At 38.9% G+C, this 19911-nt stretch overlaps 1 protein-coding gene across 6 annotated transcripts in view; it reads right to left on the bottom strand.

Moving 5' to 3' along the window:
- map7d1a (MAP7 domain containing 1a) overlaps positions 1 to 19911 on the bottom strand; it is a 65650-nt gene that overhangs the window by 17142 nt on the left and 28597 nt on the right. For 2 of the 6 annotated variants that reach the window (XM_062991376.1, XM_062991378.1), the window contains 6 exons: positions 15893 to 16078; positions 5762 to 5830; positions 5284 to 5304; positions 3412 to 3575; positions 2974 to 3085; positions 911 to 1015 (listed from right to left, as the gene is read on the bottom strand). In XM_062991376.1, coding sequence (XP_062847446.1) covers positions 911 to 1015; positions 2974 to 3085; positions 3412 to 3575; positions 5284 to 5304; positions 5762 to 5830; positions 15893 to 16078 — 657 coding nt within the window. Of the gene's footprint in view, positions 1 to 910; positions 1016 to 2973; positions 3086 to 3411; positions 3576 to 5283; positions 5305 to 5761; positions 5831 to 15892; positions 16079 to 19911 lie in introns of those variants that run through there. The other 4 variants (XM_062991381.1, XM_062991379.1, XM_062991377.1 and 1 more) reach the window with 4 other exon arrangements.

Here is a 19911-nt window from a genome sequence, read left to right as displayed (position 1 = left end):
GCTAAGGGCACTGACACAGCCCCATACCATGACAGACCCTGGCTTTTGGACTTCCAGTCACCTGTTTGGAATCACTAATCATTATTTAGTTTTTTTAAACCTCATTACTAGCCCTAAATTGCCCCCGTCCCAACATTTATTGGAATGTGTTGCAGTCCTGAAATGCAGGAATGGATGTTTATTAATAAATGAAATGAAGTTGACCAGACAAAACATGAAATATCTCAGGTTCGTCCTGTCTGCAATCAAATAAAAGGCAAAGTAAATGTAAGGAACACTGTGTTTTTTATTTTATTTGCATTTTCCATACTGTCCCAACTTTTTCTGATTTGGGGTTGTAAATAAAATTCCGATTTTTCGCTCACAGACCCTGATAGACTGTCCTACTTGACAAGTAGCAAAAAAAAGGCATATTTTAAAATGTAATTTTAATAATTTTAAATTACATTGCCTGTGTTGCACTTTTTGAAACATTAATGATTTTTTTTATCATTATGGACAAGTATACATGCACCAGATAAGGTCACAATCATCTGATAACTCATAAGCACAATACCAAGACAAATTCATGGTACAAAACCAGAAAGAAAAGCAGACAGAACAGCCACCACCAAAAATGAAGCATTCAGAAAATGAAATACCAGGGTGAAATCCTTCAGTGGAACACATCTGAAGGAAGGAGATTCATACATTCAAACCAGCATATGAATGCAGGTTTTATGAGACTTAAGACCCAAATCAGGTTGACAGGTCGGGCAGGGAAAGTGATTTTGTGATCGTCGGGGGAAGGTAGATGGTCGGAGGCAAAAAGAGACCCAAATAAGGAGAATGAAAAATCATAAAACGTAAAGGGGAGGAACCGGAGACCGGAGACGACGAGGTGAAGGGACCTGGTCTGGGCGGGTCTTACTTCTGCTGGGGGAGTTCCAGAGGGTGGCGGAGGATTTGGAGAGGCGCTTGTTTAGAACAGAGTCCACATGTTTGGGCAGGTTGACCGCAGATATTGAGCATCGGCCTGTAAGAGCCAACAAATACCGCATGCACACAATGATGAACACTGCAGAGGTTTAACAGTGCGGAAGAGCTGCTACAAATGCATTTATAAATGAGGACTGTTTAGAAAACCTGCAACAAAAGACTCTATAATCTATTTAAAACATTATAATGACAAGGATGCAATAATCAAACATTAATACTACTGCATCATCATCCTCATCCAATACTACAAATTCAGCCATAACATTAAAACCACCTCCTTGTTTCTACACTCACTGTCCATTTTATCAGCTCCACTTACCATATAGAAACACTTTGTAGTTCTACAATTACTGACTGTAGTCCATCTGTTTCTCTGCATGCTTTGTTAGCCCCCTTTCGTGCTGTTCTTCAATGGTCAGGACTTCCAGGACCAATACAGAGCAGGTATTATTTGGGTGGTTGGTCATTCTCAGCACTGCAGTGATGCTGACATGGTGGTGGTGTGTTAGTGTGTGTTGTGCTGGTATGAGTGGATCAGACACAACAGCGCTGATGGAGTTTTTAAACACCTCACTGTCACTGCTGGACTGAGAATAGTCCACCAACCAAAAACATCCAGCCAACAGCACCCCGTGTGCAGCATCCTGTGACCACTGATGAAGGTCTAGAAGATGACCAACTCAAACAGCAGCAATAGATGAGCGATCGTCTCTGACTTTACATCTACAAGGTGGACCAACCAGGTAGGAGTGTCTAATAGAGTGGACAGTAAGTGGACACAGTATTTAAAAACTCCAGCAGCGCTGCTGTGTCTGATCCACTCATACCAGCACAACACACACTAACACACCACCACCATGTCATTGTCAGAGCGGTGCTGAGAATGATTCACCACCTAAATAATACCTGCTCTGTGGTGGTCCTGTGGGGGTCCTGACCATTAAAGAACAGGGTGAAAGCAGGTAAAAAAGTATGTAGAAAAATATATGGACTACAGTCAGTAATTGCTTCTATATGGTAAGTGGAGCTGATATAATGGACAGTGAGTGTAGAAACAATGAGGTGGTTTTAATGTTATGGCTGATCAGTCTATATGATTACATAAACCTGTTAGAACCCAATCTCAATCAATTGGAGGGGTGTTTGAACATACAGTATAGCAAGAGGATGCAGCTTTGAGTTGTCAATCGAAAGGTTAAGAGTTCGAATCCCAACTCTGCCATGCAACCACTGTTGGGCCCTGAAGCAAGGCCCTTAACCCTCTCAACTTCAGGGGCAGCACTCTGACCCTAGCTTTCAAATGAGCTGAGAAAAGAATTTCATTGTACTGTACACCTGTATACACCGATCAGGCATAACATTATGACCACTGACAGATGAAGTGAATAACACTGATTATCTCTTCATCACGGCAACTGTTAGTGGGTGGGATATATTAGGCAGCAAGTGAACATTTTATCCTCAAACTTGATGTGTTAGAAGCAGGAAAAAAGAGCAAGCGTAAGGATTTAAGTGAGTCTGACGAGCCAAATTGTGATGGCTAGACGACTGGGTCAGAGCATCTCCAAAACTGCAGCTCTTGTGGGGTGTTCCCAGTCTTCAGTGGTCAGTATCTATCAAAAGTGGTCCAAGGAAGGAACGTCATGGGCGGCCAAGGCTCATTGATGCACGTGGGGTGTAAAGGCTGGGCCATGTGGTCCGATCCAACAGACGAGCTACTGTAGCTCAAACTGCTGAAGAAGTTAATGCTGGTTCTGATAGAAAGATGTCAGAATACACAGTGCATCACAGTTGCAGGGCTGTTTTGGCAGCAAAAGGGGGACCAACACGATATTAGGAAGGTGGTCATAATGTTATGCCTAATCGGTGTACGTGTATATATGACAAATACAGGCATTCTATTAAAAAGTGGTTATATCTTCACACTTTTGACATTATGAAAGAAGACAAAATGAAGCAGGCAATTTCATCTGTAGAGATAATCGTAATACTCACTCTGACTCTGGCTGGAACTAGCACTCAAGCCTCCAGCCCAAGACCATCTCTGCTGCCGAATCTCAGCCCAAGTCTTCTTAGGAGATCTATGAATGGCGGCCTCATAGCGCTCCTATTCACAAACATTCGTCAGAAAGCACAAGAGCACACTTTATCAATTCATATATTGTCAATAACCAAACAACAACTACCAATACTAGTGATATACTCCTATAGACAACACAAAGTATTATAAAAAATAGTAATAATAATAACAATAGTGATTTTTGCAATGATGTTACCTCAGTGATGTGTGTAACTGATGGCTGTAACATACACTTCAACAAAAAAAACCAAAATATGCACACTCCCTAACACAACATTATGGACCACACATCTACAACGACTAGTATACGCATTAGGATTATTTGTTGAACATCTTGGTCAAAACAGATTTACCTTGTTCTTCTCTAGTTTTTGTTTCTGCCTTTCCTCCAAAGCGGCCCTGCGCTGCTCGGCCTTCAGCCTCTGGTCTTCAAGCCTCTTCCTGCGCTCCTGTAACTGCTGCTCCCGTAACTGCTTCGCTCGCTCCTCCTTCTCCAACCACTCGGACTTTCGAGCAGCTTCCCAAAAAAAAACATAAAATACATTAAAAAAGGTACAAAAATATATACAGAAGATACACCTAGTACACAGCAAAATCCTTAAATGTCATCTATAAATGATAAAATGATTCTTTAATGTGTTTTCTTGAATTTCACCCTGTATTTTACTACCCATTTCAGTTTCAGGACACTGAACACTTGTCAGAAAATATTTGTCATTAGCAACATTAAAACCTGTCTTTTGAGTATCAGTCTATACTTTCATCCACCTACACTAATGCTTGTAAAATATATGTATCAAGACAGAAAACCACTTTGTGGAGAAGCACAGATCACAGAGGACATGATGTAAACACTATTAAAATTTACTGTGAAGAATGTGAGTCTGAAGTGCTGATTGATGAATTGATTGATTGATTAATGGATTAACTGAATGACTGATTGATTAGAAAGGTTTAAATTGTAGCTGGAACAAAAGACAAACAATGCTTGACCCAAACCAAAAAGCCTTACCATTTAAATTTTATACCACTTTAATTGCTTGTATAATTATTCACTTATTGCTGAGATAAACTGGGTTCTTATTTATTTATTTTTTATACAAGAGAAATCCCAAATAAAGTTGTTTTAATGTATAACGCGTATCTTTACTTTTTCAAACAAACAGAAATCTCTGAATAACCATGGCAGATTCAGGGCTTTGATTCAGATCATAGGGCAAGCAGTTTTCTGTTGCCCAACTCAGGGGTCCAATAATGAAACTCACTCACTTTCTTATCCAGTTAGGGTCATGGGGGGGCCAGTCCATCGCAGGGCAGGCACGCACGCACGCACGCACGCACGCACGCACGCACGCACACACACACACTCACCTATAGGGCAATTCAGTGTCTCCAATTAACCTGACTGCATGTTTTTGGACTGTGGGAGGAAACCGGAGCTCCCGAAGGAAACCCACGCAGACACGGGGAGAACATGCAAACTCTGCACTGAAAGGACCCGGACCGCCCCCGCCTGGGGATCGAACCCTGGACCTTCTTGCTGTCAGGAGACAGTGCTACCCACCGAGCCATCTGTTGATTATCAGATTAAACAGATGCAGTGAAAAAAAGATATCAGATAAAAGATCAAGTCACACAGCAAACAATGAAGTTTGATCCAGTTGCAGGCCTTGATTCACTTTCAATCTATGATTGTTTAAAGTATAAACAAAACTAAATAACAAAGGTGGTGTAACATCTTTAAATTACAATATTTAAAATACATTCATACATAAACCGCATCCACTTGAATTATAACCAAAAAACTATAAATAAATGAAATGAGTAATGGAGACGAAAGATGTGTTTTACACAGTACAGTAATATTAAGGTCAGTGGTTCCCAACGTGGGGTGCGAAACTATTGTGTGTGTGTGTGTGTGTGTGTGTGTGTGGGAGGGGCACTACAGAGCACTGCTAGCATAAGATGGACAATTCGTGACAAAAGACATGTACGTGTGTATCAGAGTGTGGGGGATCACCAAAAGGGGGGCACTACAGAAAAAAAATTGGGAACCATTGATTTAAATAATCATGAATTTTATTTTCCAGAGAAGAATGGAACATCAAAATGGCATGAAAGACACTGAGAGAACATCAGAGAGGAAAGTGATGAATGGAACAGATCGGTATTTTGATTGTGGACCACACACCACCGTCACTACAGAGGCTCGTCGGAGAACTTACCTTGAAGATGGCTGCGCTGTTCTGGAGGAGAGTGAACAAGAGAAGACAAGATCGCCTGTCATTCATGCAAAGCAGTGTAGTGCTGGCTTGTGTACAGCCATTAGCAAGCGAGCAAACACAAAACATGCATCATGCGGTATAAGATTTTAACTTTACTATCAGAAGTATGAGCGTTCTGGAACCGAAGCTCTTGTTTAGGGCGCTGTATGAAGCGTGCGTATTATATTGTGTGTAAATAGCATGAACAAACTTGTTAAGCACTAAGTGTCTATTTGTATGACTTAAGCATTTTATTATATTTATGACTATAACATATTGATGATGATGTGGATTTTAGCTTCACCTTGTGCGTACAGTAAAACAATCATTCATCATTTATTTTATTTTATACACTTATCATCTTGCATGCTATTAAAACCAATAAGAAAGTGGTCCTACCAGTAGATGGTAGTGTCATTTCAAAAACCTGTTTACTTACCGAGAGCTTTAGCCTTCTGTTCTCTTCTGTCCTTGGCCTGTTTTTGTCTGTCCTCCACCTTGGCTGCATCTAAACAGACAGAAAACATGAGTGAGTGATGGAGAGAAGAGGAGAGAGATGAGATTTGGCTAAATTAACCTTAAATTAGTAATTAATTCATCTTTGATAACTTATCCTTGATTATAGGTGATATGGCAAAAAGATTCATTATTTATTTATTATCATTCATTTATAATCTACAATTACTGACTGTAGTCCATCTGTTTCTCTGCATGCTTTGTTAGCCCCCTTTCACCCTGTTCTTCAATGGTCAGGACCCCCACAGGACCACTACAGAGTAGGTATTATTTAGGTGGTGGATGATTCTCAGCACTGCAGTGACACTGACATGGTGGTAGTGTGTTAGTGAGTGTTGTGCTGGTATGCGTGGATAAAACACAGCAATGCTGATGGAGTTTTTAAACACCTTACTGTCACTGCTGGACTGAGAATAGTCCACCAACCAAAAATATCCAGTCAACAGCGCCCCGTAGGCAGCATCCTGTGACCACTGATGAAGGTCTAGAAGATGACCAACTCAAACAGCAGCAATAGATGAGCGATCGTCTCTGATTTTACATTTACAAGGTGAACCAACTAGGTAGGAGTGTCTAATAGAGTGGACACAGTCACACACATAATGCCTACTCTGTAGTGGTCCAGGGGAAGTCCTGACCATTGAAGAACAGCATAAAAGCAGGCTAAAAAGCATGTAGAGAAACAGATGGACTACAGTTAGTAATTGTAGAACTACAAAGTGCTTCTATATGGTAAGTGGAGCTGATACAATGGACAGTGAGTGTAGAAACAAGGAGGTGGTTTTAATGTTATGGCTGATCAGTGTACACACACTTATAAACTTACTCCTGGACAAATTTAGAGCAGTCAATCCACCTTCTGTTTTCGGAGACTTATAAATAAATCCTGCAGGAAGGTCAAGCAGACACTAAGAGGAGAGAGCGACTGGAGGCACAGATCAAACCCTGGTCCCCTGACAAGTGAATATTAATCCCTATCAAATAATGCTACTACCAGCATGCAGGGCAGTGGTAGCTTAGTGGTTAAGGTATTGGACTAGCAATCAGAAGGTTGCCACTGTATACTGTCACAACTGTAAGTCACTTTGGATAAAAGCATCTATATTGTACATGTTTAGAGGACAGGAGATACTTGAAGACACTGTATAAGAACTTGAACTTCCTCTCTCAGTCTGCATAGAGAGGCGTTATTGTTCAGGCGAGGCACATCTCCACATCTGCAGTGTTTGGAAAGCTGCAGCAGGACCTAACAGGCAGCCTCCTCTCCCAGAGCTGCATCATTCACACCCTATTCTTACACAATCAAAACAATAACAGTCTCTCTGAACATGCCTGTCGGGGGTAAGCTCAAGTACTGATTTAAAAACACGTGTTAGTTATTTTACATACATACATGTGCCCATTTCATTTACATTTTCAGCATTTAGCAGACACCTAAATCCAAAGCAACTTACAGTACTGTGACAGTATACATTCTGAGCAATTGAGGGTTAAAGACCTTGTTCCAGGGTCCAGTAGCAACAGTAGCAACCTCTCAATGGTAAGGCTTGAACCAATGACCTTCTGATTATTAGTCCAGTACCTTAACCACTAAAGTACAAACTGTCTTCATTGAACTGAAGACTGACTGTCATTATCTAATGGTTAAGCAATAAATGACAACCTAATAGCATCCTATCTATATTAATTAAAATATTAATAAGAATATAAATGCTGTGACCAGATCAGCCTTCCAAACCTAGATTGTAAACAATGTTGGTTGAAAACAGTTCCTTACAAGCACTATTTATTTATTTATTTATTATGATTTTAACGTCATGTTTTACACGATTTGGTTACATTCATGACAGGAACGGTAATTACACATTACAGATTCATCAGTTCAAGTCTTTAATGTCAAACACAGTCATGGACAATTTTGTACCTCCAATTCACCTAACCAGCATGTCTTTGGACTGTGGGAGGTAAACAGAGCTCCTGAAGGAAACCGACACAGACACGAGGAGAACATGCAATTTCCATACAGAAAGGACCCGGAACACTCCCTTCTAGGGGTGGGTTTATAAAATCGATTTTTCGATTCGAATCGATCTTTATTTGAATGATCCAATATCGATTCATATAAACGCGAGATCGATCTTTTAAATACACCCCTTTTTACGGTGTACACGGAAATCTGTTACCCCTTTAATTTCGCGTGACCAGCCACTGTTTGTTTTGCGCAACGAGATCTGACCTGCACATCAGTTCAGCATGGCAGAAGCTCAAGTTATGCCTGGTTCACACTACACAATTTTTGCCCTGATTTTCGCTCGGCGACGGGTCGGCGCTAGAGTAGATTTACGGTTCGGGAGGAACTCGGTGTTCGCTCTGCGATCAAAACTCGGCTCTCAATCAATGTGTGAAACAGCGAGGGGAAACACAGTTGTAATTTACACTTACACTTAATTTACATTTACACTGTTGTAATGTGTCAGACAAATAAAATAATAATAAAAAATGAATGTTACTGTTTTCTGTTGTGGATTAATTATTTATGTAAACAAAATACACAAATATTTTTAATAATGAAACTATTATGTACTTTGTACAATTATCACATTCGTTCTCTGAACATCTTTACATATTTAAACAAAACCTGTTAATGTAACTCAAATATGCCTAACTGTGTTGAATCGAAATGAATTGAATCGAATCGGAAATCGAATCGAATCGGGACCTTGTGAATCGAATCAAATCGATCCAGGAAATTAGTGGCGATACCCAGCCCTACCCGCACCTGGGAATCAAAAATAGGACCTTCTCGCTGTGAGGCGACAGTACTACCCACTGAGGCACCGTGCTATAGTCATTTGGGAGAGAGTTTGAACATTACACTGGGACAGGATGCAAATTAACTAAATATTTTGTAAATAAATACACTAACACAGAGCTAATGAGCTTTTACTGAGCTCACAAAATCTCCACACTAAACACTGTGTCCAGATGAACTGATTCAACTTTGTGGATTTTTGTACCTGGATTATTGAGCATGAATGAAGAGATTATTGAGCGTTCCCTATTTGAGATTTTTTCACATTTAATAGTTGGCATCATTCAATATTTCAACAATTTAATCCCAGATCAGACCATCTGATAATGTAAGAAGCCTTGGTGTCGTCCTGGATAACCAGCTGACCTTCTCTCCTTATATAGCCAACATGACAAGATCGTGCCGGTTCCTCCTTCGAAGATTCGACCATTTCTCTCCATGGAAGTCACTCAGATTCTGGTCCAGTCACTTGTAATCTCATGGTTGGACTACTGCAACTCCCTCCTGGCAGGTGCTCCTATGTCCACTATTAAACCCTTGCAGCTCATTCAAAATGCAGCTGCCTGTCTGGTTTTTAACCAACCTAAACACTGCCACATCACCCCACTGCTGCGTTCCCTTCACTGGCTTCCTGTAGCTACACGCATTCAGTTTAAAACACTGATGCTCGCCTACGAAGCCAAAAATGGACCAGCCCCAAGCTACCTTCGCTCTGTAATAAAGCCCCACTCTGTACCACGCAACCTCCGAGCCACTAGTCTCGCTCAACTTGATCCTCCACAGAACTCGAGGAAGACAAGCATCAAGGTGTACTTGCACCCAAGTGGTGGAACGAGCTTCCCTTGTCTGTTCGAACATCGGAGTCTCTTGCTGTCTTTAAAAAAAAAGATTAAAAACCCACCTCTTTACTAAGCACTTAAGCTGATAGAACCCTGTTCTATCAGGGTTTCAGCAGATTTGTTCTTGGACTGTTGTCTGCTTAAACTAAGGTAAGGTAATGTTTACTATGGAAGCACTTCTGTAAGTCGCTCTGGATAAAAGCATCTGCTAAATGCCGAAAATGTAAATATAAAAGCATTAAAAAAGTTTTTCTATTGAGGTTAGAACTGTAGTGCTCTTAATGGTTGAACCCAGAAATGGTGCATGCGCAAAGACGGTGAGTGTCAATTCGATAAGAAAGAGAGAGCCAACTGTAGCTTTGCTCTCAACTCAGCTTCTTTGGGTTTATTTATTTTTTATGCTGGAACGTGTATTAAATTAGCACTTGGATATCTGCAGTGGAAGAAAAAAAAAACTTTGCTGTACAGCTGTCATTTTAGACATAACTTGACAAAAAGCTGCCCTGTCAACATACACTGCTCCAAAAAATTAAGGGAACACTTAATCACAGTATAACACACAGTCAGTTAAACTTCAGGGATATCAATCTGCCCAGTTATGTCAAGTTCACACTGCACGACTTTCCAAGTCGTCAGGTCGCTGTACAGTTCACACGACACAACTGGATCTCTTGTAATCGGGAGTCTTTCAAGTCGGTGTGGCTTTCACACTACACGACTGATCGGCGATACGGGGTTTCACACTACACCATCTATCACCAACTGGAATCGCAGGTGAGCTTCTCTGGTCTCCCAAACTACGTTTTGTAACGTAAACAAACGTGAGAAGTGACGAAGGTTTAATGATACCACGTCCAAAAATGCACATCAACAAGTAGCGAGCGATCAAAGTTTGTGCGCTGATGTGCCGCGTAAAAGCAAGTAGGAAAAATAAATTAATCTGGGTGGATTGAGCTACGTGGCCAGCAGGGATTGTTTGTTCTGTAGTGAGTTGGAGGTTAATAAATATTTTTTGCAATGCAATGTTGGTGTTATGTTTTGCAGAGAACGATAAGGTCAGAGATACTGTAAAACTTTAGTGTGTGTCCCTGTCCCACCCTTTTACACTCCTTCCCTGCGTTTCCCCTCACCCCGTATCTTGTGTTCTCATTGGCTGTTCAACACCGCACTCATTGCCAGTCGGCCAACTCATATCCAGATATCTAGCAAGCCAGCGCTCGGCAAGCCGCTCGGATCGAGTTGTTGAGTAGTTCACACATAGCGCTTGAGAGCCAAGTTTCGAATTGCCGAGCATAACGCCGAGTTGCTCCCGAGCCGGCAAATCTAGCGCCGACCAGTTGGCGAGCGAAAATCAGGGCAAAAATCGTATAGTGTGAACTAGGCATAAGGAAGCATGAGCGATTGTGAATCAAGTTCACCTGCTTTGGTGCAAATGAAAGTGACAACAGGTGCACCGGAGAGGCAGCAGCAAGACAACCCCCAAAAAGGAAATGGTTTTGCAAGTGGTGGCCACAGACAAATACTCTCTCCTTATCCTTCCTGACTGATTCTTCTCTAGTTGTTCTTGTCACTACTGGTAGCCCTGCAGCCCTTTTAGGTTGCACAGGTAGTACAGCTCCTCCAGGATGGCACGTCCATATGTGCTGTCGCAAGAAGATTTGCTGTGTCTCCAAGCACAGTCTCAAGAGCATGGAGGAGATACCAGGACACAGGACGTTACACGAGATGAGCAGGACAGGGTCGTAGAAGGGCATCAACCCAGCAGCCGGACTGGAGGAGTACTGCCAAAGCCCTACAAAGTGACCTCCAGCGGGCTACTGGTGTGCATGTTTCTGAACAAACTGTGACACTCTTATCATTACATTATTATAATTAGATTTTGTTTTATTTTAAGGTGGAGAAACTTCATGAGAGACTAATGATGCAATCCCTAGCAATAACAGAGTATTTTAGTAGAGAAGTGTTTAATATCATTAGTACCAGCCTAAAAACAAAACAGCAGCATGTAAATCATAAGACTAAATAGCAGCCAGTACAGGGATAATTTCATGCATTACAGCTATTTTATCCAGGTCATCCCTGTTTCCATAGCAACCATCAAAAAATCCAAAACCAGGAGTGAAACGTCAGCAGGACTCTGGGATCACAAGAGCAGAGCAGCATGTTCACTCTGCAGGTAAACCGGAAACTGACCATATGGGCATGATGCACTGTGACATGCACCACAGGGTTTGCAAAGCAATGCTGTCTGTTTTTATGTACATTTTTTCATACTGTCCCAACTGTTTTGTAATTGTGCTAGTAATGGCTAACAAGGTAAATGAATAAAAGCTGGTGTTAATTATAAATTGTGATAGTATTGACCAAGCACAGCAAATGCATAAATGTTTTATTATTTAATCTAAACTAATTCCGCAACAATTTTATTTTGCATTTGGAGCAATTATGAGCATTAGTGTACAATTTAAAAACAAAAGAAATAGAAGTCGTTTCAAGGTCTGAAAAATATAATTAAATATTAAAAAATGAAATATATAAAATATATAAAAATAAATTATATAAAAAATAATAAAAATAAAATATAAAATATATAAAAATATATAAGAAATAAAATCTATAAATATATATATAAATATATATATATATATATATATATATATATATATATATAAAATTTATAAAAATAAAATATTAAATATATGAAATATATAAAAATTAATAAATAAAAATAAAATATTAAATATATAAAATATATAAAAATATAATAAAAAAATATATATATATAAAAATATATACAAAATAAAATATATAACATATATAAATAAAATATTAGATATATGAAATATATAAAAATAAATATATAAAAAATAAAATATTAAATATATGAAATATATAAAAATAAATATATAAAAATAAAATATACAAAAATAAAATATTAAATATATGAAATATATAAAAATAAAAATATAAAAATAAAATATAAAATATATAAAAATATATAAAAAATAAAATCTATAAAAATATATAAAAAATAAAATATATAACATATATATAAATATTAGATATATGAAATATATAAATAATAAATATATAAAAATAAAATATATAACAATAAAATATTAAATATATAAAATATATAAAAAATAAATTACATAAAATACATTTTATGAAATAAAAATAAAATTCATTAAAAAAAAATAAAAAAATTTAATGTTACAACTTTTCTGAATGTCTGGAAAACAAAATAAATATTTCATGATTTCCCTAGAATTGTCATGTCCATATAAATCTTGTATGAGGTTTATATTATATTTTTAATGACAAATTAAAAATGAAACACTTGCCTGGTTGTCTAATTGGATTTGTTGGTGTTTTACACATTTGCATAAACACAAGCTCTGCTGCACTGACGTACGTTATGCCATCCAAGAGAAAAAGGACGGAAAAATGCTAGAGCAGACTTATCTGTCACACTTTGATGCCCACACTATTATGTGACAAAAAATGAGATTTGTTTTTCTAACCTAGACAATGTTGTTTGTGTTTGTTTGGTTTAAAAACACCCAGCTTATCTACGAGCATGACAGAACCACGGGGCACAGCTAAATCCTTCCTGCTGGCACAAGCAATGTGAAATGTGATGCCCGGTCCAACTTCACTGCTTGCCCTTTTTCGAGGGCTGGCACAGATTATGAACTGGCTGGTGCCAGGCTTGGTCCAGCCTGCATTAGCATTCATCATGTCTGAAAGAATCAATTGTCCACCTTAATGGACCAGTATCCACATATGTGGATGTGCTTATAAAGCGACTGGATGGAAATTCTTTTATACACTAAACAGGAAGAGCACCTACAGACCATTACCCTTAAAGGCTGGTACGTAATGGAGAAGCCCAAGTTACAAAAAGGGCACCTTATAACTTGGCTTATAGCAGGAGATCAAATTTCTGACTTGCACAGCAGTCCCGAGCAAACCCAGAGCAATGTAAAGCTCACTTGATTGTAAAGTGTCATCCATGTCCCAGCAGCTTCTTATTTTCATCACAGACCTGTTTTTGATGGTTCCTTGGATCAGACCATTCAGACAAATGCACACAATCACGCAAAAAAGAAAGTGCCCCCCTATCAATTTTGTTTTTTGTTTATCAGGACCTGATGTCATGAATTCGTTCCAAGACTCCAAATTTTTTATGTCGAAAAATATTTAAACCCATATAAGCAACCCTATAATGTAGCTAATACGATAAGCTGTTGGTTGGTTGGTTGTTTGGGTTTATTGTCATATCAGCAACATACTTGCTATATTTATGGCATAGACAAATATGGAAACTGTACATCATTATTTGTTTAGATCATTTGTTTTATATCAAGTCTGTCTAAAAAGTTCAGAATTTTAATTGGAGGAATCCTCTCGAACAAGACTTACAAGTTCTCAACCTTATAAAAGTCGTCTCTGATGGCAGAAATTATAGGACATTCCAACAAGATATGTTTTATTGTAAGGGTTGTAGTACAGAATTGACAGGGTGGTGTCGGTGGGTGAGGGCAGTATGACCAATTCGGCATCTGGTTATAATTGTCTGGTCTTGCCTATTTAAGAAGTCTCAGTTGTGTTTAACATTGATGTTGGGAGTTATTTCATGCCGTTTGTTTTTGGAAATTGCTGGACCAATCTTCTTGCCATTTTATTCTGCAGTAGTCTTTGATTTGTGGGTAGGCATCAGTTATTGGGATGTATCTCCAAGCAATCTCTTTGTTTTTCGCTTCCTTTGCCAAGCTATCTGCTTTCTCATTACCTTCTATACCACTATGACTGGGAATCCAGCAGTAGACAATGGAAACTCCTCAGGTGTAAAGCTCTTAAGCAGTTCTTGGATGACTGGGTGATCTGTTCTCATGGACTCAAGAGCTTGCATGCAGGATTTAGAGTCAGAGCAAATCACGCAGTGTTTATAGGGACTAATAATTATGTCTTCTGGCCAAGAGGAGCGCATGAGCCTCTGCTGTAAATATTGAGGCATGATGAGGGAGACGGATACTGCTGCAGTGGCCGTTGGTAAAAAACGCTGCACACACATGGGTCTCTGTTTTCGATCCGTCTGTAAAAATAAAGCTGTGTTTTGGAAAGCTGAGTCTGATTGAGTAGTATAATGATAAGTAATCAAGTGGTGACATAATCTGTTTTGAGGACTTTGTTACATTAAGTATTACATTCGGTTTCCTCAGAGTCCAGGGAGCAGGCAGAGGGGGCTTGGTGGGGCCTACCGGGATATTTAAAGTGGACAGTATGGGGCCAATTCTCAGGCCAAGGGATCTCAATAAGCTGTTTGATATTTTAAAAATTTTTACTGTTGTTAATAAATGAATACATTTTAATTTGTTAATGTAAAAAAAAATTTGTACTAATAGGGGAAAGTTTTCAAACACAAGTTTGAATAAACTGCAACGAACCAATGCTGCCCACAAGGGTGCCGACCATATTGTAAATAAGACAATATTTAAAAATGTTTAAAATTTTAAATTATTCTATATATGACATTATTGTATATATTTTAACATTTATTTTATGTAATTTTGCACTTTTTAATGTTTTAGGGGATTTGTATTTTTATGGGTTTTTAATATTTTTACTTCATAACATCATAAAGTTGCATAAAATTACAATAATTTAATTTTTTTCCCTATTTTTATTAACAAAAACCACCATCAATTAGAAAATGATGGAACTCAAACAACATAATTGGAGATTTTACTATAATTGCTATTCTGGCTGTTTACAAGCAGTAGATGAGTGATGTATGTACGAGGGATGTAACGATACACTCTACCCACAACGCGATGCGGTTCATGATACGATTTTTCCCGATTTTGTAAAACTTTTATTATTTCTCTTATAAAAATAAAATACTGTATTTGTGCTTATCTTTTATTTATCTAAATAATGAATGCCTTTTTATTTCTGAGGTAAGTACAAACTATGCAAAACAATGCTGCACATTTTCCTTTAAATTTTTAAAATTTAAAACAAATCCCACATTAAATACATAAAGGAATAATACAAATAAAGAAAGTATCCCTCATATAAATAAATTTAGCTGGAAAATTCAGAACCTGGCAACCCTGTAGGGACGTAAACCAGGCGAGGTGTATAGCGCCAGTGCCCTCTGCTGTTTAAAGTGAATCGATTTTTAACTGCCTTGTGGTGCATTGTTACATCCCTAGTATGCTCTGCCTAGTGTTTTATCGTATTAGTCAATAGTCAGATTTCAGCACTCCCTCTAGTTCAGAAAATTCAGAAAAAATGCGGGTCCCTGTAAAGTCATGAGCCTGAGGGGTCCCCTGACCCCACGTTAAGAACCACCATTGCAAACAACAACATCTAGAACAGACAGAATGCACATTACCTTTTTTATTTAGTGGACTGGGTGTTGCCGGTGAGGCAGGTGACTTTGGAATGACATCTGGTCTCGCAGTGACTGACCGGCGGGAAGCGTGCTTTTTAACAGGGGTGGCGGGATCCTTTTCTGGAGGAATGTTTGTCTCCTCACTGTTTTCTGTATTCATGTTTAGCTCTTGAGACTTGGATGAATCTAACAGAGAAAGATCAGAGAGAAAGAAAGTGTAAGAAGCAGAAAAACCTCCACACATGATAACTGCCTTCACATAACTACAGCATTTCAGTGCTTGGATGTTACAGAAGGAAGCTGTTATGGGGAATAAACACTCACACTGTCTTACAACGTAAAGCATTTTGTTTTCAGACTCAAATGAACTTGCTGGGCTGGTTAGCCCAAAAGTACAGCTAAATGAACTCCTTGATGATCCAGGCTCTACAAAAACTCTACAACATTAACTTCTTGGAGCTTAAATTCATGACAGGGCTTCAATTTCGAAATATTTTGTATCATAGGACATAATCTGGTGTAAAGAGTACAAAATGTACTAAGTACTATGATCTGAACACTGCTAATACTTCAAAAGTGGTTTGGTGAACACCAGGACAATCACCACCCATGATTTACCCAATCTTCAGGTTTAACCATAAATTAATTTGCATTGGCAGTTCTGGAGTGCAAACTGAAGTGATGGTAGCTCAGCAGTTAAGGTACTGGACTAATAATCAGCCAGTGTTGAGCCCCTTAACCCTCAATTGCTTAAATTGTATTTAGTCATAATTGTAAACCACTTTGGATGAAAGCACCACCTAAATGCCGTAAATGTAAAAAATTAATAATAACCAACAATGGCTGCATGGCAAGGCAGAGATTTAAACCCACAACATTCCAGTAGGTAACCCACAGCTCTACCCACTAGGCTACCACTGTCCCTTAATGACTTTAAAGTGCACATGGATTGACTGTTAAACAGAATCAATCAGACCATTAGCCAGAATGACCTAAAGCTGAGCTCATGACACCAATAATGATATTTTATAAACGATCTGCAGCTGTTTGTGATAGATGCTTCGACAGAGAACGTCTCACACTCCACTTCACTACCTCACATCACTTCTGACAGTGAATAACCTTCGCAAAAGCATCAACATCCCAGGTTCTCTTACCAAGACAGCAAGCCAATTCAGCAACCATGGGGTGAAAGGGTCATGCTCACAAAGCCACCATAAAATCAGAAAGAAAGGCAAAGTCAATGAATCGGAAGGCTGTAATATGCTTCTATGCTTTCTTTTAGGTGCATTCGAGAGCTGAGGAAAAAAACATGAGACAGTTCGTTTATTAGATCAATAGGTGGTTCTTCAACTAAAGCAGTGCAGTAAACAGACTGTTTCTTTAACGTTTATTTTTATTGAAGAAAAGTTTACATTAAATGTAATTACTATGGACGTAACAATGCACCACAAGACAGTTACAAATCGATGCACATGTGCCATGATTCGAATCGGTTATTAATTTAATTAATCAATATTCACTTTAAACAGCAGAAGGCACTGGCGCCATTCACCTCGCCTGGTTGACATCACTACAGGGTTGCCAGGTTCAGAATTTTCCAGCAAAATGTATTTATGTGAGGATACTTTCTTTATTTGTATTATTCATTTATTATTTATTTATTTATGTAATGTTGGATTTGTTTTAAAATTTCATTAGTTTTTTTTTACACAATAAGCATTATTTGGCATAGTTTGTACCTACCTCAGAAATAAAAGGGCATTCATTATTTAGATAATCAAAAGGTAAGCACAAATACAGTATTTTTTTAAGAGAAATTATAAAAGGAAACTTTGTCATAATTTGCCTTCAATTTCATTCAACGTATCGTGAACCCAGTATCGTGAACCGTATCGCATCGTGGGTAGAATGCATCGTTACATCCCTAGTAATTAATAATGGATTTTTGAAACTATAAGAGTCAATGGTGCCTGCACAAAGACAGCAGTAACAGAGATCAGTGCATGACTTTCCGTATCTGATACTAATCCCTGCGAGAACCAGCATCGTGCAGGTGAAAAGAAGTGGTTGGCTACTGAACGAATCGGAGGGGGTGTGCATTAGGTGCAGGGTAGGTGTCTGCAGCAGTAGTGGAGATACATCTGGGTAATTGGATACTACTGGATTGGGGGGAAAAAGGCCTCTCCGACACCCTGACAGCACTCTTTCCCATCTCTGTGCAGGCGCCATCAATCAGCCAGCAGAGGCCGTAATTGCATTAGTTATGAGAGAGTCCCTATCCGGCTTTTAATATCCCACCCCTATCAGGACAACAGGCCAATCGTGTTCCTGACCAGCCCAAATCTGGGTTACCGAAATCATCATGCTTGCCTAGTACATACGTCACCCAAAAAATTATTACAGAATAAATTCATTAATAAAATGGAATAAAACAAACACACAAACTATAGTGCTTGGGCAGCCTAGTGGATTTTAAACTCTTAGACCACTTGAAGTAGTTAGTTTCACCTCTCCAGCAGAACGGTTACAACCTATGTAAGTAAAACTGTAAGTTTTACTTCCACCGTATGTTATTGACTGATTCTTCGGTTGGTTGAATCTGTGTTGACGTGCCTTGCCAAATTTCAGTCTGTAAACAACAGGCAACCATGCAGAACTGATCAAATTAAGATTTCAGCACAGCCCCGTCAGGATAAATGTCCAATCACGTTCTTTTAAAAACAGCAAGGAGACAAATGGGAAGTCGGAAACGGTAGTGAATGCTGTCAGAGAAATCAAAGATGGGAAGGGGAAAAGAGCCACTGAGAGAAAGACACTGGGTGAACTGGGAGTGAATTAAGTTGCATCTCATTTGTGTAGTACAGAGAGGCCAACGAATTACCTCATCCTCCACCCCACACCCCTTCTGTCAATACGACGGCTGGGTGATGTAAAGGGGAAGGGTGCCCCTCGTGTGAAAGGGGCGGAGGAATTCACATGAAGAGACTAGCTGAAGGCCCAGAGTGAAAAATTCACATGAACAGACTAGTCAGAGTGAACACTCGCTACTGGATCAGAGCCCGAGAGAGATTGAGGGAGTTTCCAAAGTTTGTTCTCACTGATTGGTTCATTTTAATCATATTTTTAATTATAAACAGCAGTTCCATCGTACAATAAAATTCTTAATTGCTTGTCTACTGAACTTCAATAATAAAGTACATACACTGATCATAACATTAAAACCACCTCCTCGTTTCTACACTTACTGTCCATTTTATCAGCTCCACTTACCATATAGAAGCACTTTGTAGTTCTACAATTACTGACTGTAGTCCATCTGTTTCTCTGCATGCTTTGTTAGCCCCCTTTTATGCTGTTCTTCAATGGTCAGGACTCTCCCAGGACCACTACAGAGCAGGTAATATTTAGGTGTTGTCCCTGCTGGACAGAGAATAGTCCACCAACCAAAATCATAGCATAAAAGGGGGCTAACAAAGCATTCTGAGAAACAGATGGACGACAGTCATTAATTGTAGAACTACAAAGTGCTTCTATATGGTAGGTGTAGCTGATAACATGGACAGTGAGTGTAGAAACAAGGAGGTGGTTTTAATGTTATGGCTGATTATACCATGACAGCATATTAAATATACATATATACAGTGTATCACAAAAGTGAGTACACCCCTCACATTTCTGCAGATATTTAAGTATATCTTTTCATGGGACAACACTGACAAAATGACACTTTGACACAATGAAAAGTAGTCTGTGTGCAGCTTATATAACAGTGTAAATTTATTCTTCCCTCAAAATAACTCAATATACAGCCATTAATGTCTAAACCACCGGCAACAAAAGTGAGTACACCCCTTAGTGAAAGTTCCTGAAGTGTCAATATTTTGTGTGGCCACCATTATTTCCCAGAACTGCCTTAACTTTCCTGGGCATGGAGTTTACCAGAGCTTCACAGGTTGCCACTGGAATGCTTTTCCACTCCTCCATGACGACATCACGGAGCTGGCGGATATTCGAGA

Source organism: Trichomycterus rosablanca, chromosome 3, assembly GCF_030014385.1.
Source record: "Trichomycterus rosablanca isolate fTriRos1 chromosome 3, fTriRos1.hap1, whole genome shotgun sequence".
Taxonomy (NCBI): domain Eukaryota; kingdom Metazoa; phylum Chordata; class Actinopteri; order Siluriformes; family Trichomycteridae; genus Trichomycterus; species Trichomycterus rosablanca.
Note: the sequence above shows the minus strand (reverse complement) of the source record. Positions and strands in the feature narration are given on the sequence as shown.